Source organism: Leguminivora glycinivorella, chromosome 16, assembly GCF_023078275.1.
Source record: "Leguminivora glycinivorella isolate SPB_JAAS2020 chromosome 16, LegGlyc_1.1, whole genome shotgun sequence".
Taxonomy (NCBI): Eukaryota; Metazoa; Arthropoda; class Insecta; order Lepidoptera; family Tortricidae; genus Leguminivora; species Leguminivora glycinivorella.
Genome location: NC_062986.1, coordinates 14,632,737 through 14,658,819, shown reverse-complemented (window position 1 = coordinate 14,658,819; position 26,083 = coordinate 14,632,737). Strand labels below are relative to the sequence as shown.

Genomic DNA, 26,083 nt, shown 5'->3' with positions numbered 1-26,083 from the left:
TGTTAAAATGAAACTTCGGCGAAATGTTGGTTGGCAAATGAAACTCGGCCAAAAATGGTTTTGCGAAAAGGCGATATTACCCTATTTGTAAGACCCCTACATTGAAAAAAAAATGTTTATGTAGTTATATTTTTATGAACTTTGACGTCTTAAAAACATTTTTGGAAAGTTTGTTTTGGTGAAGGATCTTACATACATGAAATCTAGACATTTCTAAAAATGCAAGAGCGATTTTAATTTTAAACTAATTAAGGCAAAACTTTTGATCAAAGAACCAGTTTTGGTCCTAGAACAGTTCAACTTTGATGCTAAATATCACAGAATTAATGAGCTGTGGAGTAATTATTATGGGATACTAGTTTGCTTAAAGACGATGTTGTTAATATGATGGCTTTAAAAAAAACTATCATAATATTCATAATACCAATGGATTAAAATTGAAGCTGTCTTAAGAAATGTTGTTATTAAATAACATATATCCATATATCGTGGAATAACCTAACCTAACCACGAAATTAAAATTTTGAAAAAAACCCCTACTGCGACATAGTATACCGATTTGAATAAAACATGGCTTAGAACACTCCCGACTAACTGAGCTTTCAGACAAAAAAAAAACTAAATCTAAATCGGTTCATCCGTTCGGGAGTTACGATGCCACAGACAGACACACACACAGACAGACAGACACGCCAAACTTATATCACCCCGTCGTTTTTGCGTCAGGGGTTAAAAAGACAAATGTTTGCAAACAACGGTGGCTTTATATATTTGTAACTGTAATAATTTCATGTCAGAACGAAGTAATGAAATGTACAATGGATGTCAGGTAGAAATGAAAGCGCGAGCGTAGCGAGCGCGAAATTTTTTTTATTATAAAAACGCCGCCCCTGGCGGTTTGATCCTAGTGTAAATTCGCCACTAGCAAGGACCCCAAAAATATAGTACTTTTGCGTACTATATCTTTGTCATATAGAATATAGTACGCTGGGCCAAAATATAGTACAATACTATATTATATAGTACGGTTGGCAACCCTAATTGTTTTATTAAATAAAAGAAGAAGAAGAAACACTACATTTACTACGTTTTTAAACATCCTAAGAACAATGTTATTAAGGAATATCGTCTTCGGTTACCGCGATAGTTACTCATGAAATAAAACTATGGAAACGGATTAAATCACATATAATGAATTTAAAATACATCCCGACGTTTCGAAACGTCGGGATGTATTTTAAATTCATTATACGCGATTTAATCCGTTTCCATAGTTTTATTTAATGTTATTAAGGATTTAAAAAAAAACAACCCACACACTATCCCACATACCTGATCCCTACTAGTAGTAGTTTGAAGGAAAGCTATGGTTATTTTTGTGGAAATAATAAATACCAATAAACTAGACAACTAATATCTTGCCGCATTATGCACGAAGAACCCTTACCGCAGAACTATGCACCACTAAACTGACGTTTCGTTCATGTAAAAAATATGTTAATGATCTCCATGCGACGTAGACGATGTAGAACAGCTGCAGCCACTCATTACTTCGATACACGCGCTAATAACACTCGTTAAACTTTGTGCCGAAATGTACTCACCATGTAGGAAGAACATTCTTTTCCTGGATGTCAAAATTATTCCAATGCACTGAATGTAGAGCGGACAAAAATAGTTCACCAAAAATAACAAAGCCTGCTGCCAGCGCACCTTATGTTCCTTAACTGAAAATCTTTAGGTGACGCAACCTAAACATAATTATAGTTTAATCCAGAAAAAGCTTTATAAATTATTTGAAATTATTCTTGCAATTTATGTGTTACAACAAAATTACGGATATTGTTTTGACATTTCCAGTTGACATTTTAGTAAGATGCCATTTTTATTTCCGTCTATTGTCTATGATTACGTAGAACAAGCAAGGAGTAAAGGTCCGTCTACACGAGATGATCATTATGAAAAAATAATGGAAATTTATTTTATCTCATCTAGCGTACACACATATTGATTGCTGATTTATGATAACTTTCCAGTGATCTAAAAATAAAAAACGTACTTAAGTTCAAATGTCAATTAAAGCAGCCAAAATCTTGAAATTTTCTTGAAAAATTAAGTTGAAAACTTGTAGAAAAATGGTAACTGTAATCTAATTTAATTTTTGTGTCTACTTTAAAGATTCTACAATGCTTACTTCACCGTATTAATTGATCAGACGATTTTTTACAATAAGATTAGAAGGAAAATGTCCCGTATGGACTGCCTTTAACTCGTTACTTTATGAAAAAAATACCGTCATAAAAAGTGACATTAACGATTAATTTTGTTATTTTACAAGGAATTGAAAAATGGTTAAATATTTATTATTTTTGGATCCTCTGCGAGAAGAAGAGATAAATAGTTTTTATAAAGTAAGTTAGTCTTGCATAATTCGTTTTTTGTTATCGTATCGTCTAACTGAAATGTAAACTACCCTACGATAGTGTAATTTTTGTTGTGTATATTACATGATTGTGTACCTACTGTACCGGTAGGTACTTTACTTGTGCTATTGTTGGTGCACCAGTTTTTGCTGTAGTAGTAGTAGTAGTAATACACTTTATTGTACAAAAAAAAACTTAAAACAAGAAAAAAATAACACACACAATTTGTACAAAGGCGAACGTTTATACGTTTTGTCGGTTCAACTATTAATTCAGTTGTTTTAACTGGACTTTTGCGTTACATAAATGGTCTACAACTACATATTATGTGTACCTATATGGACTTCACTTATTTCAAATTTCCACAAATTTATTTCAGGCTTGTCAATTGCACAGAAATTATTACAGAGGATATCCTAAAGCTTATCATCCTTTGAGCTATTTCGCCGACGGAGAATTTGCCTATCAATGCCCTCCTGAAATGTCTCAGTAAGTATTTAAGGCCTCTTTTTTAATTAGAGTACCCAACAGGAAAACAATATACTATATCTGTTTTATATCTCTGGGTCCCATTTCTCAAAGCTGAAAGTTACAAGAGGAAGTCTCTTTCCAACTTGTCATATTAGACATTGACTACCGCTTGTAAATTGTAACTAGTAGCTTTGAGAAATGGGCCCCAGAGGACCAGAGGCCCATTTCTCAAAACAGAAAGTTACAAGTTACAAGCGGAAGTCTCTTTCCAACTTGTCATATTAGACATTGACTACCGCTTGTAAATTGTAACTTGTAGCTTCGAGAAATGGGCCCCAGGTCACTAACGCCATGTTCAGCTTATGATACATCTTACTTACTCATGACACACGAGGTAAATTTGCCTATTTACTTGTTTGGTGCAATTAAGTAACTGTCAATTTTTACCATAGGTTCAATTTTTGATCTTTTACAAAGAATTTACTTATCCTATTTCAGCGTTTACCTCAGTTATCCATCGTACCACATTAAATACAAGCAGCCGACGGTTTTGAATATAACTACAGGCCGAACATCAGGTTTTCCACCCTTACCCGGACGCACTCTAGCTCCTCGGTACAATAAACCTCCATGTAAAGCATATAGTCGTTAAAAAATAAACTGCTGTTAATATTTGAAATGACTATAATTAAAAACTAATATATTCTTACTACGTGTTTTAATACTGCTTTACCAACTTCATCAACATCATCATCATTGCAGTTTCAATGAAGGTCTAAGGCCTAACGATATCGATGTGACACTCTTTATTCTCCTACTCGCAATACCTATACAAAAAACATTTCGTAAGCTTCCGCCATTACCTGGCTGCATGGGAATTATGAGCATGCATTATATTATGAAGTATAGGGGAGGGACAGCAAGAAGCGCTGGTAGCCTAGCGGTAAGTGCGTGCGACTTTCGTTCCGGAGGTCGCGGGTTCGAACCCCGGCTCGCACCAATGAGTTTTTCGGAACTTATGTGCGAAATTTCATTTGATATTTGCCAATCGCTTATCGGTGAAGGAAAACATCGTGAGGAAACCGGACTAATTCCAATAAGGTCTAGTTTACCCTTCGGGTTGGAAGGTCAGATGGCAGTCGCTTTCGTAAAACTAGTGCCTACGCCAAATCTTGGGATTAGTTGTCAAAGCGGACCCCAGGCTCCCATGAGCCGTGGCAAATGCCGGGATAACGCAAGGAGGATGATGAGGGGAGGGACAGCAAGAAGTTTTTGTCCAATGAAGTTGTCGCGGAGATCGCGAAGTCTGTTATTGTGGTATGTATCCAAACCGTCACTCTTAGCGTATTCTTCACTGGTAACACTGGCGATGGAGGTGAGCAAGTGTCAGAGGTGACCGCGAGGAGAAAAGAGCGGAAACGAGTTGAGACACGTGGAGAGAGATGCTCTGAGTACTGGTACGTAATTCGCCGTGTGGCACGTGTACAACGCTCTTGGTAAGTGAGACATTGCTATATTTGATATACTCATGGATATTGCAGTGACCATGAGTTAACGGCTACCTTGAGATAGAGCTGAGTTGTTGAGTTGAGTGATATTCTGTGTGTAGCTCGAGTTTGAATGCAACATGTGAGGTGGCTGGTATGCTATCGGTTTGAGTTACTGGAGGTTACTTTATGGAGGCTGATGGATGAGCTGTAGGGGTTGTTGTGGAGGCTCGTCGGGGACCACATGGTTCCCACCTCAGTACTCATCGCAAGTTCTTGAGCATGAGATAAGAGTGCTGAGTTGCGGGATGCACGATGAGTTCTCCTTTGGAGATTCAGTTGTGCCGTGCATCCACCGATAAGAGCCACGGGACTTGGGGCCCTTCTAATTTTCCCTGAGAGAGTTTAGAGGTTGCATTCATAACAAGAGATGAGATCGAGTTAGATTTGAGATGGAATTGTACGCCCATCGAGTGTTGATTCATGGTCGGTGCAATGGCTATGTTGTACTGTGTTATATGTATAGACCCATGTAGCCAGATTGCTGTTACATCCCTTCTAGAGTAAAATCTCCGCTACATTTTTGGTGGAGATGCTTAAAACCGAACTTAAAGCAGTCTGTCGGTTGCGGTTGACGTCTTTGGAGAGATAAAAGAATTAAGTATGAACTTAATATTGAGAATTTTCTGTTCAACTCAATTTTTTTTTGGTTTGGGTATGCCCATAGTGGTGTATACACATGGGGTAGTTATGACCATTGTGGTGGGTATAGACAGGTAGTAATATATTACCTACCCAACCATGAAGAGAATGTGCACGTCTCGAGCTCCGTACTTAATGTTGCACGGAGGACCGGCCGACAGATGAGTTTTATTTGTTCTATAAGTCTAAATTTTATTTACGCAGAAATTGTAATGTGTTTAAAAAATTATTGATACAGGAGCGGTATTTACGCATTCTTTTAAACATTGGCAACACTGCTCTGTCCACGTTCGGAAATACACAACTCATCACGTTCGGAATTTATTATATAAATCTGTCATTCTGTGCACCTTACTTCGTTTGTTTTATTACAAATTAATTTAGGTGTAAGGATAATAATAAATATTAAAACATTTACTTGTTTTATTTCCCTCACGGCTATATTTACGATGCGGTATATTTGTTGTGTCTGGAACGAATCGGCAGCGGACACGACAGATTGATAGGTCAGGTCGTGTAAAGGAGGCTTAAGAAATAGAGTGAAGTTTAGTCTATGGCTTAAGTTTTGTAAACTTACCCGGTTTTCTGTTCGTTTTCGCGTGCTGTGATAAAAGTTTGTTTCTAGAAGTAAAAATTAAATAAAACTGTGTAATTACTTAATTTAGGAGTGCTAAAGTGTGTGAGCAGATTGCTAAATAACTCGCTGTAAGTAATAAATATAAGGCGACTTCACTATTAAGTAAATATAGTTATTAACATCTTCTTGTAAAACTAGCAAACTTCTATGGTTTAAAGTGGACTCAAAATCAATGCATTTCATTGCAGATTAGCATCAAATAGGACACACATAAGATTAATAAGTAAATGAAGAGTATCAGTAGCTTGCATTGCGTACAAAATGGACCTTTTAGTTTCAACATTAGAATTGCGCTTAGAGAGGCTAACAGAAGCTTTAACGGGAGCCGCCGAGGCTCTTCATAGTATGGAGACCGGCGTAGAAAGGGACAGGATAGTTGCCGTCAAAATTAATGTTAATAATAGATTATCGTCGTTCACAACAGACCTCAACAGATATTTGTCTGGTGATAGCGCCAATGTAAGAGAAGATCTTTGGAAACAGTGTCGCGACGTGCAGATTAAAGCGGAGGACGTGCTAACGGAATTGGAAATTGCCATGAAACTCTACTGCCACGAAGGAGATAACAATAATAGGACACGTCTACCTAAATTAGAACTCGGCAAATATAATGGTGATGTCCTAAAGTGGAATACATTCTGGGACAAGTTTGCAGCCAATGTCGACAATAAGGATATTGCCAATGTGGAGAAGCTCTCATACCTGCTAGCATCTTTGGAGGGACCAGCCCTTCAAGCAGTTGAGGGTTTGGAGACTACAAACTTAAATTATCCAATTGCGGTCGATATCCTCAGTAGCCGTTTCGGTAAGCCTTCAAAGGTCATTGACGCTCACAACGAGGCTTTGCAAAAACTTACGGTAGCAAAGGATTTACCTGAAGATTGTAGATGCACTCTGAACGCCATAGAGAAGCACCTGAGGGTATTGGAGGCTCTAGGGGAGAAAGTTGATGCTAGTCACCTTAGAGTTATTATACTTAATAAATTTCCATCTAAAGTGGTATATCAAGTGCGACTGATGGCGATTGATGATTCATTTTCTGCAATCCGAAAGCTTTAGATGCTGTAATAACAGCAATGGAAAGTTCGAAGAGTTTGGTCGTTTTAAATCCAGAGAGTTCTGTTATTCCTGTGAAGTCCAGCATGATGGAGCTTCAACATGATGCTTCAACAGCGACGCTGCAAATTGCTACGAGAAAACGAAGATGGCAACAAAAGAGGGAAGCTGTCTCAAATCAAAATAGGAAACGCATGAAGAAAACATGCATATTTTGTAACGGGGAGCACTATAGTGAAGATTGCACCAAATTCAACACCTATAAGGAAAGGATCGGGAAACTGCAAGACAGGTGCTACGTTTGCTTTCAAATAGGGCATCGTGCCTCCAGATGTACCAGGAGGAGGAAGTGTGTTCATTGCTCAAAGATGCACAATAGAGCATTGTGTCGACAAAAGGTGCAGCGGGGTAAGGACACTACCATGGTTGTTTCAAATATGACTTCAGTTAATATACAACTAAATAAGCCATCTAATTTCTTACAGACAGCTGTAACCCAAGTAAGGACAGCGGAGGGGAGAAGTCTACACATTAGACTTTTACTTGATTCGGGAAGCCAACGTACCTACATCACAAACAAAATAGCTAAATTACTACATATCAAACCTGACGGAGAAGATTGTCTAATGATTTATACATTTGGATCAGAGAAGCCTAGAGAAATGCTTTGCCCATATGCAACCATTACTATAGTAAGTAAACGTAATGTTGAAAGAATGATTAGAGTGAATATAGTCCCATACATCACTACAAAGGTACCAATGGCTATGATAGAGTCACCGATGATAGACATCTTGGCTGACGATACTTCTACTGGTGAAGGCATTGATTTATTGATTGGAAATGACTTATACTTTTCATTCATCAGAAAGAGTGTTGACTTGGGGAATAACACCTTTCTAGTAGATTCTGATTTTGGCTGGTTTCTCGCAGGAAGTGCTACCAACAACACGGAAGGGGACATTCTATCTGTGGCTACGTATTGCCAGTGCCATGATATTAATCAAGACCATTTTACAGAACCAGATCTTCCCCTGCGTACCATAGACGTCAAATTCTTATGGTCACTTGAGAGCATCGGGATATGTGATTCTCCAAAAACTACATGTGAGGAAGAAGCTGTTCAGCACTTCAACAAGACTGTCAAATACAGTGAAGGAAGGTACCAGGTCAAGTGGCCATGGATAGAGTATCCACCAAAATTGCCTACCAATTTCGGACTTGCCTTTGGTAGATTAAAGGGTGTATTGCGAAGATCAAATAAAGAAGATAAAACAGAATATGAGAAAATCTTAAAGGAACAGTTGGAAGCTAACATAATAGAAATTGTGGATCCTACCACTCAAGTCGACCATCCTGTACACTATCTACCCTTTCATATGGTTCAACAGAAAGGAAAAAGGGGCAGACTGGTCTATGATGCTTCAGCTAAGTTAAAAAACGAGAAAAGCTTGAATGAGTGCCTGTACAGGGGCCCAAACATGCTGGAAGACTTGACAGGATTACTGCTGAAATTTAGGATTGGGAAGATTGCTGTCACTGCAGATGTTGAAAAAGCATTTCTTCAAGTTGGTCTACAGAAAGAGGACAGAGATGTGACCAGGTTTCTCTGGGTCAAAGATTTGGACAAAGAACTGGCTGAAGACAACATCGTTCAATACAGATTCTGCAGAGTCCCTTTCGGGGTAATATCAAGCCCTTTCCTCTTAGCAGCAACTATTCGATACCACATTTCAAGGACTAACAAGAGTCTGCTTCCAGTGATAGCGGATAAATGTTATGTAGACAATTTGGTGACTTCGGTTCAGTCAAGAGAAGAGGCTCTCAAATTGTATGCTCAAACTAGGAACTCATTCAATGAATTAGGAATGAACATACGAGATTGGATGTCGAACGACAAAGAGTTCATGGACAAGATTCCCAAGCAAGAGAGAGCTAAACCAGAGAGTGAAATGAAGATCCTCGGTTTGGTATGGAATTTGAAAAATGACACTTTACGTCTCAATCTGAATAACGATACCTTTGAAAGTGAGACTGTAGACAAGGGCATTACAAAGAAAGGAGTCTTGAGAATGCTAGCGCGTCTGTATGACCCATGTGGATTCGTATCCCCACTCGTGCTACCGGGAAAACTCTTGTTCCAGGAGATCTGTACTAGGAAGTTCAAATGGGATGAGATTCTGCCTGAAGACTTGTTGACATCATGGAGGAACATAATTAAAGATTTAAAAGCTGTTAACGAAGTAGAACTGCCCCGACATGTTACAAGTGGAGTAAAGCCGGGTTGTACTAAGTACGAACTACATTGCTTCACTGACGCGTCAATGAATGCATATGCAGCAGTCGTCTACTTGCGTGTCATAACTGAAGAGCATGTATCAACTTCGTTTCTTATGTCTAAGTGCAGAATAACCCCGGCAGAAGACAAGAGCGATCTCAAAATTCCTAGACTTGAATTGCTAGGGTGTCTGATAGGAAGTAGACTTCTGAAGTATGTCAAAAGCCACCTAGACCTAAATATATGCAAGATATATTTGTGGACGGATAGTCAAGTTGTCCTAGCTTGGATCGAATCAAGTAGGCTGCTTCCACCATTTGTATTGAGACGAGTCAATGAGATCAAGCAAATTAAGGATATGTTAGGAGTAGAGCAGCGCTATGTTAACTCAAAACAAAACCCTGCAGATATAGCTACTAGGCCAGAACTGTGGCATCAAAAACGGGATCTATGGCTCCATGGTCCAGATTTTCTTCTACAAGACCAAAACAATTGGCCAAAGCAGCAGAAGAACGAAGAATTGTGCTTGGTTGGGAGGGCTCTGGACATGGTGGACGGTCCAGAGATGACAATGAGAGGATATGAAGACCAAGATAATGAACTTGACTTTCCTGAATTGGAAGAAAATTCTGCACCCACTACACTTCATGAAAGTTTGGATTCTTTGCAAGACCTCTCAGAAAAAGAGTCAGTGTCCGAAATAAAGAAGTTGCAAGGAAAATACTTTTCAGAAGAAGTTTCAGGAAAGGTCACTAGTTTGTCACGAAACTTAGGTCTCTTTAGAGATGAAGATGGGATCTTGAGATGCAAAGGAAGGTTCGCAAATGCAAATTTATCATATGATAAGAGATATCCCATTCTGATTCCGAAGAAATCACCCTTCACAACCGAGATAATACTGAAGACGCATAGAGATAACTACCATGTTGGTGTACCGCACACGCTAAGCATATTACGCGAGAAGTATTGGATCCCTCATGGGCGAGCCCAAGTTCAGAAAACCCTAAAGATGTGTTCACAGTGTGAGAAATATGCCGGAGGTCCTTACAAACTGCCACCACCACCTGCACTACCCAGTGAAAGGGTTAACTATAGTTCTCCATTTACCTTCACTGGATTAGACTACCTCGGACCGGTTTTAGTGGAGACAAATACTGGCAGAGAAAAACGATGGATTTGTCTTATGACATGCCTAGCAGTTCGTGCTGTACATTTGGAGTTGGTCAAGGCTTTGACAGCTGAGGAGTGTTTGCTAGCGATACGGCGTTTCGTAGCTGCCAGAGGACCACCTAAAGTATTGATATCTGACAATGCACTACAGTTCAAGCTGACGAGTGAAGTACTGATCAAGTCATACTGCCAGGAGAAACATATCAAGTGGAAATTCATTACGCAGCTTGCACCCTGGCAAGGCGGTTTTTATGAACGTTTAGTTGGACTGGTAAAACACTGCTTGAAGCGCACACTTGATAAGCATTTATTAACTGATGGTCAAATGCAGACAGTAGTGAAGGAGATTGAGGCTGTCTTGAACACTAGACCTTTGACTGCAGTGGGTTCTGACCCAGAGGCAGTGCTGCGGCCAGCAGATTTTCTATCCCTAGGTGAGTGCCTAGAGATAAACTCAGAACTTTGCGAAGGAACCTCACAAGGCACCAATACGAAAGTCGACTTGGTCGAAGGCTGGAAGAGAGGTCAGAGGATACTTAACGAATATAAAGAGATGTTCACCAACCAATACCTACCAAGTCTGCGGGATAGATTCAGCCACTCTCATAAACAACCGCGAGTGATATCTAAGAAGTCTCCAGAAGTTGGCGACATCGTTCAGATCAAGAATGACTCCAAACATAGGATCAATTGGAAGGTTGGCAGAATTTCAAGCTTGATCCGAAGCCGTGACGGTGAATGCCGAGCAGCCAAAGTGGTAGTTGGGAATACAGAATTCACGAGATCCATAGCACACCTGTATCCGTTAGAGTCTGACACGTACGGCCCAACAGATTATGCACGTTTACCAACACAAGACACTGAAATGGCAGAGATACCAGCTGAGCCCATGGAGATAGTTGAAATTAGAGAACCCCCGAAAGTACCTGATACGATGGTATCTCCTGAGCCCGAGATGGAGATTGATGAGTTAACAATCCCTACTGAATCGACAATCGAGAGAGAAGTTGTGTTAGATTCTGAAACTAGTCCTATGCAAACTGAGCAAGCTTCTGATAATGATATACCCGACGAGACAGAAGTGAAAGAGACAATTGTTATGGAAGACCAGCCACAGGAAGTGACTAGAGCAAGGCGGAACGCTGCCATTTGGGCTAGAGAACGAATAGCCGAATGGACGCGCCAGCTGATGACGCTACTTATGTGATCTTCTCGCCTTCGGGAGTGTCGCGGAGATCGCGAAGTCTGTTATTGTGGTATGTATCCAAACCGTCACTCTTAGCGTATTCTTCACTGGTAACACTGGCGATGGAGGTGAGCAAGTGTCAGAGGTGACCGCGAGGAGAAAAGGGCGGAAACGAGTTGAGACACGTGGAGAGAGGTGCTCTGAGTACTGGTACGTAATTCGCCGTGTGGCACGTGTACAACGCTCTTGGTAAGTGAGACATTGCTATATTTGATATACTCATGGATATTGCAGTGACCATGAGTTAACGGCTACCTTGAGATAGAGCTGAGTTGTTGAGTTGAGTGATATTCTGTGTGTAGCTCGAGTTTGAATGCAACATGTGAGGTGGCTGGTATGCTATCGGTTTGAGTTACTGGAGGTTACTTTATGGAGGCTGATGGATGAGCTGTAGGGGTTGTTGTGGAGGCTCGTCGGGGACCACATGGTTCCCACCTCAGTACTCATCGCAAGTTCTTGAGCATGAGATAAGAGTGCTGAGTTGCGGGATGCACGATGAGTTCTCCTTTGGAGATTCAGTTGTGCCGTGCATCCACCGATAAGAGCCACGGGACTTGGGGCCCTTCTAATTTTCCCTGAGAGAGTTTAGAGGTTGCATTCATAACAAGAGATGAGATCGAGTTAGATTTGAGATGGAATTGTACGCCCATCGAGTGTTGATTCATGGTCGGTGCAATGGCTATGTTGTACTGTGTTATATATATAGACCCATGTAGCCAGATTGCTGTTACATCCCTTCTAGAGTAAAATCTCCGCTACAAGATTGCAGAACTTAGTCTCCTGAAATAATTTACGGGGTGAATATGTGGGTTTTCGATAGTTCAAAGTTTACTATGGGACCGCCATAGTAAAAATTGCTCAGTGCCTAATATTCATTAATCCTGTATTTGCAGTCTACTTGAACTTAATAATAAACTTGTCTATTCAAACTGTCTACAGTGTTGTCTATGGATTTACGTCAAAATTCTATTAAATGGGCAGAGGCGCTAAAAACAAAATCACGATTACAATAAATGGGTAAATTTCGGTTTCAGTAACCACACTATTACTAGTTTCTGGCGGTTTTAATGTTTTGATAATTATGGATGTTTTATTCATCGATAACAGGCGTCAAGATGAAGTTGAACTGTTTTATGAAGTAAGTTTTTTGCATTTTTTATTCGATTAGGTACACAAAAATTTGGTTCATTATAGATTATAGCTCTGGCGAAGTTAAGGCGTCGAATTGAGCCGTGCTGTTGACTTGTTATGTGCTATGAATTGAAATGTTTCTCCCTTCTGAAGGCATGCCAGCGCCACAGGAACTACTACAGAGGCTACCCTAAGGCATACCATCCCCTCACTTACTTCCTAGACGCAGATTACATGTGGCAATGTCCACCGGATCTAACTCCGTAAGTATTCACATTTTCTTATGATAATGTAATGATATTGATAGTGGCTGGAGATTCCTAGCCAAATACTAACCTGAAAAAAATTACGTACTCGCTACTCAAATTCAAAAGTAGGTAAATACTTATTTTGAGTCACTGTTGTTGTTAGTTGTTTATGTAAGCTAGCCTTAACACTTTAACTGCCAGTATTAGGTATGATTTTGTACGAAAGTGAACACAATAAGGTAGGTATGTGTTAAAGGTCAAATCCGTCGTACGTTTCCAAACACGCCTTTAATTTCTAGAGGCAACTAATAAGTAATAGATATTATTTCGAATCTGTCTGAAGTAAGATTATGTTTAACTGTCTTACTGTGGTCTGTGATCTTACTGGATATCAAGGTAAAATATTCAAACACACATTTTTCCGCAGGACTTACCTCAGTTTCCCGGTGTTCCACGTGAAGTACAAGCAGCCGGCAGTCCTGCCTGGCAGCACTGGCCGTACCAGCGGAATGCCGTCCCTACCTGGCCGGACCCTCGGTGGCCGCTACAATAAAGCTGCTTGCAAGGCTTTTATCAGATAAAACGATGACACCAACAGTTTACCATCCCTGCCTGATTGCCACTGTAGTACAGATATTCGCACCATCAGTTTACCATCCAGGACTGGAGTAACAATAAAGCTACTTGCAAGGCCTTTATCAGATAAAACAATGACACCAACAGTTTACCATCCCTGCCTGATTGCCACTGTAGTACAGATATTCGCACCATCAGTTTACCATCCAGGACTGGAGTAACAATAAAGCTACTTGCAAGGCCTTTATCAGATAAAACGATGACACCAACAGTTTACCATCCCTGCCTGATTGCCACTGTAGTACAGATATTCGCACCATCAGTTTACCATCCAGGACTGGAGTAACAATAAAGCTACTTGCAAGGCCTTTATCAGATAAAACGATGACACCAACTGCAGTTTACCATCCCTGCCTGATACTGTAGTACAGATATTCGCACCATCAGTTTACCATCCAGGACTGGAGTAACAATAAAGCTACTTGCAAGGCCTTTATCAGATAAAACGATGACACCAACAGTTTACCATCCCTGCCTGATTGCCACTGTAGTACAGATATTCGCACCATCAGTTTACCATCCAGGACTGGAGTAACAATAAAGCTACTTGCAAGGCCTTTATCAGATAAAACGATGACACCAACTGCAGTTTACCATCCCTGCCTGATTGCCACTGTAGTACAGATATTCGTACCATCAGTTTACCATCCAGGACTGGAGTAACAATAAAGCTACTTTCAAAGCCTTTATCAGATAAAACGATGACACCAACAGTTTACCATCCCTGCCTGATTGCCACTGTAGTACAGATATTCGCACCATCAGTTTACCATCCAGGACTGGAGTAACAATAAAGCTACTTGCAAGGCCTTTATCAGATAAAACGATGACACCAACAGTTTACCATCCCTGCCTGATTGCCACTGTAGTACAGATATTCGCACCATCAGTTTACCACCCAGGACTGGAGTAACAATAAAGCTACTTGCAAGGCCTTTATCAGATAAAACGATGACACCAACAGTTTACCATCCCTGCCTGATTGCCACGGTAGTATAGATATTCGCACCATCAGTTTACGGGGGCTTTTAGGGCTGGAGTAACAAAGCTGGCATTGCCATCGTCTTCAGATTAACACCAACAGTTCGTCATTCCAGGACGCTAAAGCTTCTTGCAAGGCTTTTATCAAATAAAAAGAAGAAGGTAAGCAACATCGCCCCCAAGACAGATAGGAGCAGTTTACCATCCCTGATTGCCTCTATTACAAATAATAAAGCTGACATTACCATTTTTCACCTCAAGGCAATACCTACTGATCTGCACCATTGGTTTGTTATACCTGCCTTGATGCTGTTTGTACTTTTATATCATTGAAACAGTTTTGTTGAAACTAAATTGAAGTGTGTATAAATATACTACAAATTTTAGTAAATTGTATTTTAATAAATAATGATAAACAGGTGCCATATAAATTATATCCTGAAATAGAAAGATGTTTGAAACTCTGATATCCTGGTCATGCATATTTTGAATTCACTTAATCCCATGCTTCCTGCGTGGTCTAATTTCAGCTCGTTTAGTATCTGAAACGAATAATAAGAAATTCTATCCATGTGAAGAAGACAGGTACAGTCACCGGCATAAATAAGTGATGATTTATATACCTTGTCACTTTAAATAGTTTGACAATTTCGTATAACATTTCAGACACGACGTTAATGTGACAAGGTACAGAAATCGTCACTTATTTATGTCGGTGACTGTACGTTATCATGACACATTCGTATATGTTTCCGTAACAATTCGAGGGCAAATTATTTTGCACTACATATTATGTACGCCTTATTTAAATTCTTTAAAAATAGTATTAAATAATAGGATTTAGTCTTCTTAAAAATACATTCTACGCTTACAATATCGGCAATCTTCTTCTTGGAGCTGATCTCAACGTAGTGGTTCCTATTACTCGTATGCTCGGTCAGTCTGTCGATTATTCCGCTGATATCCCGAGCAGATATTTGTCCGTCTTCATCCAAATCTGTGCAAAAAAACTTTATCCATACTAATATTATAAATGGGAAAGTGTGTGTGTGACCGTTTGTTTGTCCGTCTTTCAAGGCAAAACGGAGCGACGAATTAACGTGATTTTTTTAAGTGGAGATAGTTGAAGGGTTGGAAAGTGACATAGGCTATTACTTTGTCTCTTTCTAACGAAGCCAAGGACTTTTAGCTAGTAGTAGTATAAACTGAAATTGTCATAATACTAAAGTACTGGCCAAGCCCTCCTGTGGCCGGCAATGGATTCAAACCGCCGTCTGGGCCAGTAGCCAAGATGCCAATAGTTTTCGTCGTAATGAACGGAACTCCGTCGCTATAATGCATATCTCTTTCAGAGATACATTATACCAAACGCTAATGGTCCTACGAAACGTTATCTACGAAGCAAAGCATTAACATCAGGGTTTTTGAGTTTTCTCGGCTACCTATTACTCTTGAGTCGCGCCCACACGGCTAACAGGCAACTTATCTTAAGAGGAAAACACGCCGAACAGTCGGTCTTGAAAGTTGTTATGAAATTAGTAAATAAACAAAGTCCAAAATTACCATAGATCCTAAATGCCCATTCGGCTTTCACCTCCACGGGGCATTCGGAGCTCATAGCCGAACACAAGTCCAACAGGTCCTCGAATGAAAAGCATTCATCCTTTTCGGAGGAAAACACGCTGAAGATACGATCTTGGAAGGGGTTATTCTGAAATTACATAAAACAATTGTATAAACATGTGCTAAGAAGTGATAACCAAGGAGATATTCACTTCTAAAATGAGACAGTAACATACACTTCAAATGCTGGTAGGTACTACCTTACCACGCATCCAAAACTCAATTTTTTTAGAATATTATATTACAAAAGTTGCGTTGCTTTGTCTTAATGTCTTCTCCGTCTACTCAAACTGTAACCTGTAGATAGGTAACGCAAGCTAGAACTAGAAAATAAAACATAAACTCACTCTAAGAACATCGAACTTTTTCAGGATTTCTTCTTTGCTGAATCTGTGATGATAGTTTTCTTTGATTTTTTCCGGATCGATAGAATACACCTTTTTCATCAAACTAAAATAATGATAAACAATTCTTATTGTACGACTACTTTTAAAAGCCATCTAAGATAAATTACTAAGCATTAATTTTCAAAAAATCTTACTATAGTATTTCGCCTTTATGTAAATAAGTTAGCGTCGTATAATCCTCTAAAACATCCTGCGTAAGCCCAGGATAGGATTGCGAGCCACCCATATTGCCACAATGTAACAACACAGCAAACCACTTGTATCAACAATGAATGTGTCCAATGCTAGATTATCTTATCGTGCATTAACGCATTATTGTTAATTGGCGGAAGAAGATAAGAGCTGTGTACTCTTGTTTTATCTAGGAATAGAATTTAACTAAGGTTCAATCAAAATGAGTACCAATATAGTCCAAACACAGTGAGGCATATCGCAAGGCAATGTGCTCTCGTCGCAAACTTCCATTGTAGCCGTGCCTCGGCCGAGGCACGTCCTTCGACCGAGGAAAACTCGCGCTGCCTCGACAGAGGCACGTCTGCATTAGGACATTGCCTCACTCTGCGACCTCTACAATAACCTGCCTTTGTGTGTTGTGTTATGATATACAAAGATTTTAGGCAGTTTTTGTGATTTTAAGCACCAACATTGGCGGTTTAAGAATAAAACAGCATGTAAGAGAAAAATAATTTATTACTCTAAAATATTGTGAGATCGTACTCAGCAATAGTAACAAAACACATAAATGGTCTTAATTAAATTGCTAAATAAAGAAATAGCTCCTGCAAAACATAGCGCGGCTAGATTTAGCAATTAAATTAGTCTTTATTGCAAATAAAAAAGGTTACCGCTAAATGTAAGAAAATTGGAGTTTCCTCTATCTTTGTCGCTCTTATTAGGATAACTGTTGACGGTAAGAACAAATGAAAATAAACCAATCAAAGTTATCTGTGATAGTGTGAGTGCCATCTATCAGTATATACAACACACTTTCATTCAATATGAACTAAATTATGTGTAAGCTAATTATAAAAAGGATAACCTGCAAAACTATAAAAAGGGAAGCACAATATGAGCAGTAACATATTATAGAAAGCTTTGTGTTTATGGTCACATGCAAATAAAGAAACAGAAGTATAAAGTCAGCCCATAACAGCACACGACCATATACTACGCACATTTATTATGCTAATTCGAATCCCTACTAGTCATAAGCCTCTGTTGAACAGGTTTCATCATTCTGTCAAATGTGCCATTTTTTTCAAAGTCACCACACTTTTTTTGGATTTGGAAATTTTTATGTGATTTGCGAGAATTGCGAGCTCTTTCAGTCCTAATAGGAGAAAAAAAGTGTCCTAGGTTTTTTCCCATTCCGTTAACATTTTTTTATACATTTTGTATGGCGGTAACTGAATGGAAGGTTTGAAAAATGTATGGAAATCTTGGGACATTTTTTTTGTCCTATCAGGATCGAAAGACCTCGCGATTCTGAGTATGCATCGCGTAAAAAATACCCATGTTACAAAAAAAGTGAGGTGGACAACTTTGAAAAAAAAATAATGGCTAAATACACATAAAATGACAGATAACTAAGAAGTCTAAGAACACACCAGTTTCACCAACATTTTAATTAAAATACGTTTGATAAAATTTAGTTATTAGCCGGGTTCGTTCACACAGAGCGAGGCACGTCGCGAGGCAATTTCCTAGTGTGACAAATGGGATATATAGACTTGTCTTGGCTGAGGCAGGTTGCTCGACCGAGCAGAACGCGCACTGCTTCGGGCGAGGCAAGTTTACATTGGACGTTTGCTGCGTGAGCACAATTGCCTCGTGACGTGCCTCGCTCTGTGTGGACCGGCTATGCGGTGGCCTTACATTTGTGCGTAGTGTGAGCCATAGTGGATTTGCTTTACAGTATGCCAATCGCCTGCCCATGATCTACAAATATGTAGCTATAGTGTACGTATCTTGACTAATATGACGCGAACACTGTCAATCTTAAAATAACACTTTAAACATAAACGAAATAAAGAATCACTACTAAGTAGGGTTCAGTAAGCAAAATTTTTGAGGTGCCCGCACCGTTTTTAATAATTTCATTTTTCTATTAATTTATTTGGGTGTTGAAACATAAATCCAAATAAAAGGTGCAGAATACCTTGATATTTGTAACGAAGTGATGGTTATTTTATTTGCTGATGTAATACCGACTGGACCCATATAAGGCCAAGGGGGCCGATTTTTGAGTCTCACGGCGTTCGAATTCAGAAAATTGTCACTGAAAATAATAGGCAATTCACCGTTTTCAACCGGTATTTTAGTGACAGTGAGACTCAAAAATCGGCCCCCTGTGCCTAGAAAACCCCACTTTTAAAAAAATAGCTTCTTTTTTAAGCCAAGCCACTATTAATATGTTTATAATTCAAATGATGTAGCAAAGGTTGTTTTTATTCTTGAAATAAACGTTTATAAATTAAATAATGTAGACCTATGTACCATACAAATTCGTTTAAATTGCTTACAGAACCTAAGGTAATGGCAATATGCCAAATGATATCATATATTAAGTATATCTGGTCTACAATCGCCACCAAGCAAAAGCGTTATCTAAGTTTCACATTCATACTAATACATTTAATTTTATTAGCCCTTGCTGTACACTTGTCTGACGGTAGTTTTAGTTCTCAGGTGTGCGAGAGATAGCACTATATGCGTATATGGCGATGTCCCGTTCGCACACTGGAGCAAAGTACGGTTCCGAATCAAATGTAAAAGTAGTACAAACTGTTTATATGTACTAAGTACATAGGTAAGTTCAGTATGGAACGAACCATAATTTCTTTCTCTCTCTAACTCCTCACAGTCATAACTGTGACGTATACCTACTTTTCGAACGTACTGCCGAAGTATATTATTCCTCTGGTGGGTGTTTTACCCGACGATAAAAAAATGTCTCAAATTTTCCATACTAAATTCGAGTTTCCAATACGTCACGCTCATAGTAAGTTCATACTAAAATCGTGACGTAAAGGAAAAAAACGAGGACACCTTTTTTAGGGTTCCGTAGTCAACTAGGAACCCTTATAGTTTCGCCATGTCTGTCTGTCCGTCCGTCCGTCCGCGGATAATCTCAGTAACCGTATGCACTAGAATGCTGAAATTTGGTACCAATATGTATATCAATCACGCCAACAAAGTGCAAAAATAAAAAATGGAAAAAAATGTTTTATTAGGGTACCCCCCCCCCCCCTACATGTAAAGTGGGGGCTGATATTTTTTTTCATTCCAACCCCAACGTGTGATATATTGTTGGATAGGTATTTAAAAATGAATAAGGGTTTACTAGGATCGTTTTTTGATAATATTAATATTTTCGGAAATAATCGCTCCTAAAGGAAAAAAAAGTGCGTCCCCCCTCTAACTTTTGAACCATATGTTTAAAAAATATGAAAAAAATCACAAAAGTAGAACTTTATAAAAAATTTCTAGGAAAATTGTTTTGAACTTGATAGATTCAGTAGTTTTTGAGAAAAATACGAAAAACTACGGAACCCTACACTGAGCGTGGCCCGACACGCTCTTGGCCGGTTTTATCGTCGGGATCGAATCAGCTCGTGATTCTGAGAAGAATGAGCCCAAACACGTACAGATCTGGTGAAATTCGATATTCGGGATTGTTTTTTAAAAAGACCCTGGTACGTAAGTCTATTATATAAAAATAGTGAATAGATTAGTCAAATTCATAGAATTTTTGACGCGACAAATACTTTCACATTCAATGACCAATTTGATAAGAGGCTATTAACATTTAACAATAACATTTGCAAAATTAACTACTCAATCCAGTTCGAAAAGTGTCCAGCAAGGTGATTAGGACTAATAATAATAACTTGAATACACTCAATCATCTAATGACGCTACCACAAAGAAAGTCATTTCATAAACCAGATATTCTATGTGTCATTGCCTACTTAAACCGTTAAAATATCTCAAACGCAAACATTATCGAAATCAGTCAGTACCTTAACAATTAAAAGACTATAAACACATCACCTTTTAGGAAAATCGAGATTGTCAAAACTAATTTGCCTGCGGGCTCTCATTTTAGCTGCCTCTTCGAATGAGGGCATCGAATTTGACTTGTAGAGGCCAGATTTATCAAGCATGCTGAAACCGCTGCTGCTGTTTGAGCTAGAATCTACATTTATAAGTTTGTCTTGGAGGACATTTTTGGAGCCGCTCCGGGGTTGGTCCTGTTTGAAGGAACCGTTGCAGTTTTCTTTGATTTGTGATGTTAGTGTACTAGGGGCGGCTTGTCTTGCCTTGAACTGTTGGTAGGCGTTGGCAGAGATGTACCCAGAGAGTTTGCTGTTGCCATCGTTGGCGAGCTTCATTTGTTCTTCTTGGAAACAGTCCTCGATGCTGCGCCCTTGGATGATCGCGAACACGTATTGGCGGGCGAGTCTGAAAGCATGATAATATTTAATTAATCAATTGTATAAAAATATGAGTTCAGAAGTTAACCTTGTGAAAGAAGATAATGTCGGCTTGCACTTTTATTGTTTTATTTATGTAATTAAATTTGGGTTAATCAATACAACTGATAATTGCATTCAATAAATATAAATACAAAAGCAACCAGTTTAAGATAAATGGATCTGTTATAGGACTTACGAGTATATTTGAATTTGCCTCCCACAAATCTAAGTTTATACTTCCACTTTTTTTTATTCAAGCTTTATTTTTAAATCATCCAAAAGGTTAAATAAACTTCTAGAGTACTCACTTGAGCATGGTCTCCGAAGTAGACAGTTTAGGGGACGCGAACTTGGCAGCATGAGGCGGCAACGTCAACAGGCGGCGAGTGAGCCTCGCGAGCGCTTCGGCCTTCTCTCGGAACCCGGCGGACGACATGCGCCACCCGTGCACGCGGAGGGCCTCCGATACCGCCCAGAGGAGTTTCTGAAACATTTATAACGATGTGTTAGGCTATAACCGCGAAAAACTTCATTTGCTCAAAAATCAGGGACAAAAATGTGACAGAGTTTTCACACACATTACATTATAGTATGGATATTTTTGCAGGGAAGATGATCAGAGTTGATGAAAGATTCAGAAAACTCATATTAGATCACGGGGTCTAACATAAGTTGAGTTCTTGCGCACGACTATACTTGCATTTGCGCTACATGTTCAACTTCTAGACTCCCCTAGACTTACTTTAGTCAGATTTATTCAGAGTGGAAAGTATTTAAAATCTAAATAATGTGTAATAAATGGTCTCACCTTCTTATGAGTTTCGTTTAACTCAACAGAATTCCTCCTAGTGAAAACTTCAGAAGCTCGCCGATTCATGACATGAGGAGGCATGCTCCCTATGGTGTCACCGCCAAATGACAGACTCTTAGCCATCTTACTTCTACTGCTTTCCGGTTGTTCATCCAAAGCATCCAGTTTACGCTTTAGGAAATGATCACTCTGAGTCCCATCAGCGCTTTTTGTTTCCGCTGACCTGTCGGGGGATGAGAAGAGAGCTCTTTTGGACTTCATAGCTTGAAGAGGAACTGATGTGCTAGCTGTGCTTGGTATGGACTTTCTATTCTCTGGACTGACAAATAAAGCTCTTTTTAGTGTTTCACGTGTTGGTTGAGATCTTGTCATACTGTCTGAGTCCATGAGTAGCCTTCTCATAATTTTCTTGCGGCTCGAGCCTCCGCTTCTAGTCTTTGGGGTTTTGGCGGGAGTCTTTTTCCCTGGCGTCTTGCGGCTGGGGGTTTTCTTGCCCGGTGTACGTCTAAGGCGGGGACTCTTTCTTTCAGCAGAGTTGATGAGCTTCCTGTGTGGGAAATAACTTCAAATTGTTTGTGTTAGATACTTGATCAGAAAAAATACAATAAATTATAGTTATTCGTATTATATACTTACTTTTTATCAATAAGGACCATTTTGGCAGTGCCTGCTTGGGCCTTTTCGTTGATTGTAGCAGCACTGCAAAATGCTTGCCGCCGACGCGCCAAATGTGATAAACGTCTACCGGGTGACTTTGCTTGTGCCATCCTAAAAAAGTTAGTTTTATTAGAAAAGCAAATCTTAACATCTTGAGCAAGTAAAGCAAATCTACTGAGATTGTTCTAAGTCGACTTGGCGTTGGTCTGGTCCTGGTCTTTTGATTTTTTTTGAGATGTAAGAGAATTATGAAGAGAAGTGAGAAACAACACAGATTAATAGCTGAAATAGTAGTAGCTGAGTACCTATTAATTCAACTGAAGTAAACCTTATATTATGTTGAATTAATTAGTATGATTTTCATGAATTTAATTATTCTAAGTGCTTTACTTTCATGAGTAATTTGATGTGGAAAGATATGCTTACTTGAGGCGAAGAGCTTTCCTTTTATGTGCACTGCTAGGTGACTGGTTTCCTCCCGAGTAGACATTGACACTGGTTTCAGTCTCTGCGCCTACATATCTCTCACCATAGCGCAACGCCAGCATTTCCACCCTCTCGGAGTAGGTTGTCACATTGTAACTGGAATTAGTGTTCATTTTATATACTGATGGCGGTATTTTATAGTGATTAAGCTAGAGTTCTTGTTTAAAGACCATCCACATATTTTTTCCATTGACTTTCTTAGCCATAATCAGATTGTATGGTTATAAACTGAAATAGATACCATACACTAAAGAAAAAGCGATCAAGCCCACTGATGGCGAAGCCGGTAATCGAACCCGGGTCTCCAGCTACCGCGGCTGACGTGATAAACCGCTACACCACCCCGACCGCCGAGGTACCCGTCGAAATTTCTCTAGTGTATGTTATCTCTGAAGGCTAGGCGCCTCAAAAAATATTTAATAAAATAATTTGATTTGTTCCCTACATCGATAGATTGTATGGTATTATTCATTTCATTTTCAAGAGAGTTATACAGATCAATAAATTTAGGTCAACAATGATAACAATGATTACTTTGTATTGTGTGGCCTAATTATGAAGCGGAAATAATTCCCAATAAGAAATTAAGTACTGCTTATCGATATTTGACTTTGACATCAATTTGAAGATAATGGTAACCATGCCTAATTCATTGGGTGAACTAGGTTAACAAAATGTTGTGATATCAACATATCATAAATAATAACAACAAAACATTATTCATTACAATATTGTCACTAAGCATTTCAATATTATATTCTCCCCTTATGAACATTTTATAAAAAAAAAAATTATTTTAATGGAGACCGGAAAAGCATTTGGCCACCAACCACAATCTCACATGATGGTAAGTTTTGATTGGTGCATGAAATTAAATGATTACCTAAAATGTTTTCTCACTCTTGACTTAAAAGATTTTAATTCTATTGAATTCAGCAAAAAGGATTTGCAAAAATATTAGGTTACTTATTTGAAACATCTGGTTAACAATGTACCTAAGATGATGCCATATATTACATTATTCATTTGCTTGAAAAAAATATAAGTTCTTAATGTCAGATATAATCATTCATTCACCATTATCATAGTTATAACTTATAAGGATCTGTAAAACAATACTTACTACACATCATAATGCCTGCATTTCAATAATTTAGGCCATGGAGTTTCCCTAGCTTCCTCTTCAGTACCCATCTCTAGCACAATACTTTTATCATTTACACTAGTGTCTAATTCTAAGTCGGGCTTCTCCTCCCTTCTAGAAGACGTTGCCGTTTCCTCTCTCGTAACTTGGGATATTGTTGGTATTTCTACAAAGGACACTCGCTTAGTAGGCGTAACTGGGGTGATGGGTATTGGCTCGACTTTAACTTCATTGTTAAATGCTGGCAAGAAACAGTAGTATTTCTTTAGCATCTCTGTGACATCTGCTCGTAGAGTTGTGACTGATGGCGGTGGTAGAATTCCTTGGAGCTTTTCCTGTTAAAAAAGTAGAAAGTAGAACGTGGTCTCAGCACAAAATGTGAATCAGTTTAAAAATAGACTTTTACAACTACTGTCACAATGATCACTGGATACAGGCTATATCAGTTCTTTATCTGCCTGCCTGCTTATTAAATAATAAATAAATAATAAAATATTCAACAACTTTTAATTTTAATAGTGAACTAGATTACTTATTGAAGTGAAAAAAAAAATAAAAACATTATTTTATCTCTAACTTTTTTTAATTATGAAAAGACTTGGAAATGCTCACCTCCATTTTCTTAACCTTCTTCTTATCATGATGTTCATAATTTTTCAAAAAGCTCCAAAATGGTTCAGGTGCTGCACTTGCTTCGCCATCTTCCTCATCTGAACAGAACATGTCCGGGGAGCGCACACCACTATCAAATGAAGCTTCTAAAGAAGAGTAACTTTGGTCATTACTCCATTTTGCACTTTTCTCCTCAGGCCTCTGAAAAAGACTATCTTTTCTGGTGAAATCTTCATACTGTGAATCTCCAGTGCCCTCTGTACCTTTAGTACTCCTTTCATCAGATATGTCACTAGGAGCAGGTGTGTGGCAGCTCTTCTCTTCAAAAGCAATACCAATATTTTCACACAAATTTGAACTGTCTGATTCTTGCGATTTATCATCTAACACCAGTCCAGCATTAGCAGTCAAAGCAGTTATAGGGTCAACAATGGGCTTCAGCTTCTGCACATGTTTTAAGGTGCCGTTAAATGACAATTCGCTGATCGGCAATTTGAAGACGCTTTCCGAATGTCTTACGTCACGAAGCATGTCGACTGCATTGTTGCTGTTTTCCATAGTAGAGGTTATAAAAATAGGCTGTTTAAAACAGCTGGATTTAGATTCATCCGAAGATACGGGGACGTCGGCCGGGTCAGATTTGTCGGTGAGGTTGTGATCCACCGTAAGGGAAGAGCTTCCATGCAGCGAAGGAGCGAGCGATGTACAAGGAGAGCCAATTTTGATAATATCTGCTATCAAACTACCCTGTTCTGCAGTATTTTCATTAAGACCTATAGAAACACAGTCAATTTGGGCGGGTTCGTAATGTTTACTATCCTCTTTCGTTTGGACAGCAGCTGATAAGTCAATGTTACCTCCAATGCTTGGGTTTTCGTAGTCACAATTACTCAATAATGAAACTGGATCCGGTTCGATTTGTTCACGGAAAGTATCCACTACGTTGAAACTTCTCATGTAACGTTCGTACAAAGAAAAACTATCACTCATAGAACGGCAATTTGAGTCTTCAAACGATTCCATTACCACCGCATTTTCTCCACAATGGATGTGGTAGAAATGAGGTATTTCACACTATCATTATGAAATCGTATTAGAAGTAATTTAAAGCATTAATTTTTGTTCACTTTGTCCCAGAACCTAATTAATAATGCAATCGAAAATGGTGTAACTGCAACAAACCCGCCATCCTTCCAGCCGCACCATAAATGTATGTAGCTGATTTCTTTTTTTTTAATAGCGCAAGCTGGGAACCATAAGCAATATAGACAAATATGGCACCCACGGTTGTAACATAAAAACACCATAAAAATTTATGTGATATTTAAATGAATTAGTATTAATTAATAATTAACGTTTTACGTTCACAGGCTTTTTCATAAATACGAACCACATAGGA

General features: G+C 38.9%; 5 protein-coding genes across 7 annotated transcripts; 3 read left to right on the top strand and 2 right to left on the bottom strand.

Moving 5' to 3' along the window:
- Positions 1-4,192: 4,192 nt before the first annotated feature.
- On the top strand, positions 4,193-6,779 carry LOC125234937. Its single transcript, XM_048141359.1, has 2 exons — positions 4,193-5,788; positions 5,909-6,779. Exon 2 carries the CDS (start codon positions 5,982-5,984, stop codon positions 6,777-6,779), a length of 798 nt encoding a protein of 265 aa, XP_047997316.1. The 5' UTR covers positions 4,193-5,788; positions 5,909-5,981.
- A 26-nt stretch (positions 6,780-6,805) lies between these two features.
- LOC125234975 lies at positions 6,806-12,153 on the top strand. Its single transcript, XM_048141402.1, has 2 exons — positions 6,806-7,184; positions 7,262-12,153. The coding sequence occupies exon 2, from the start codon at positions 7,403-7,405 to the stop codon at positions 11,429-11,431; it is 4,029 nt and encodes a 1,342-aa protein (XP_047997359.1). The 5' UTR covers positions 6,806-7,184; positions 7,262-7,402; the 3' UTR covers positions 11,432-12,153.
- A 316-nt stretch (positions 12,154-12,469) lies between these two features.
- On the top strand, positions 12,470-13,834 carry LOC125234628. 3 transcript variants are annotated; one of them, XM_048140955.1, is made up of 4 exons: positions 12,476-12,608; positions 12,755-12,864; positions 13,277-13,415; positions 13,666-13,834. In XM_048140955.1, the coding sequence occupies exons 1-4, from the start codon at positions 12,552-12,554 to the stop codon at positions 13,678-13,680; spliced, it is 321 nt and encodes a 106-aa protein (XP_047996912.1). In that variant the 5' UTR covers positions 12,476-12,551; the 3' UTR covers positions 13,681-13,834. The 3 variants fall into 3 exon arrangements, with proteins under 3 accessions (XP_047996910.1, XP_047996912.1, XP_047996911.1); XM_048140954.1 differs by having other exon boundaries at positions 13,541-13,834; XM_048140953.1 differs by having other exon boundaries at positions 12,470-12,608; positions 13,277-13,834.
- A 1,013-nt stretch (positions 13,835-14,847) lies between these two features.
- LOC125234627 (calcium and integrin-binding protein 1-like) lies at positions 14,848-16,758 on the bottom strand. The gene is made up of 5 exons (XM_048140952.1): positions 16,631-16,758; positions 16,437-16,539; positions 16,030-16,177; positions 15,339-15,463; positions 14,848-15,008 (listed from the first exon to the last, which is right to left on the bottom strand). The coding sequence occupies exons 1-5, from the start codon at positions 16,720-16,722 to the stop codon at positions 14,898-14,900; spliced, it is 579 nt and encodes a 192-aa protein (XP_047996909.1). The 5' UTR covers positions 16,723-16,758; the 3' UTR covers positions 14,848-14,897.
- Positions 16,759-20,049: 3,291 nt separating this feature from the next.
- Positions 20,050-25,877, bottom strand: LOC125234990. Its single transcript, XM_048141432.1, has 7 exons — positions 24,685-25,877; positions 24,052-24,407; positions 22,869-23,024; positions 22,422-22,553; positions 21,783-22,347; positions 21,283-21,458; positions 20,050-20,960 (listed from the first exon to the last, which is right to left on the bottom strand). Exons 1-7 carry the CDS (start codon positions 25,705-25,707, stop codon positions 20,546-20,548), a joined length of 2,823 nt encoding a protein of 940 aa, XP_047997389.1. The 5' UTR covers positions 25,708-25,877; the 3' UTR covers positions 20,050-20,545.
- Between the last annotated feature and the right edge of the window lie 206 nt (positions 25,878-26,083).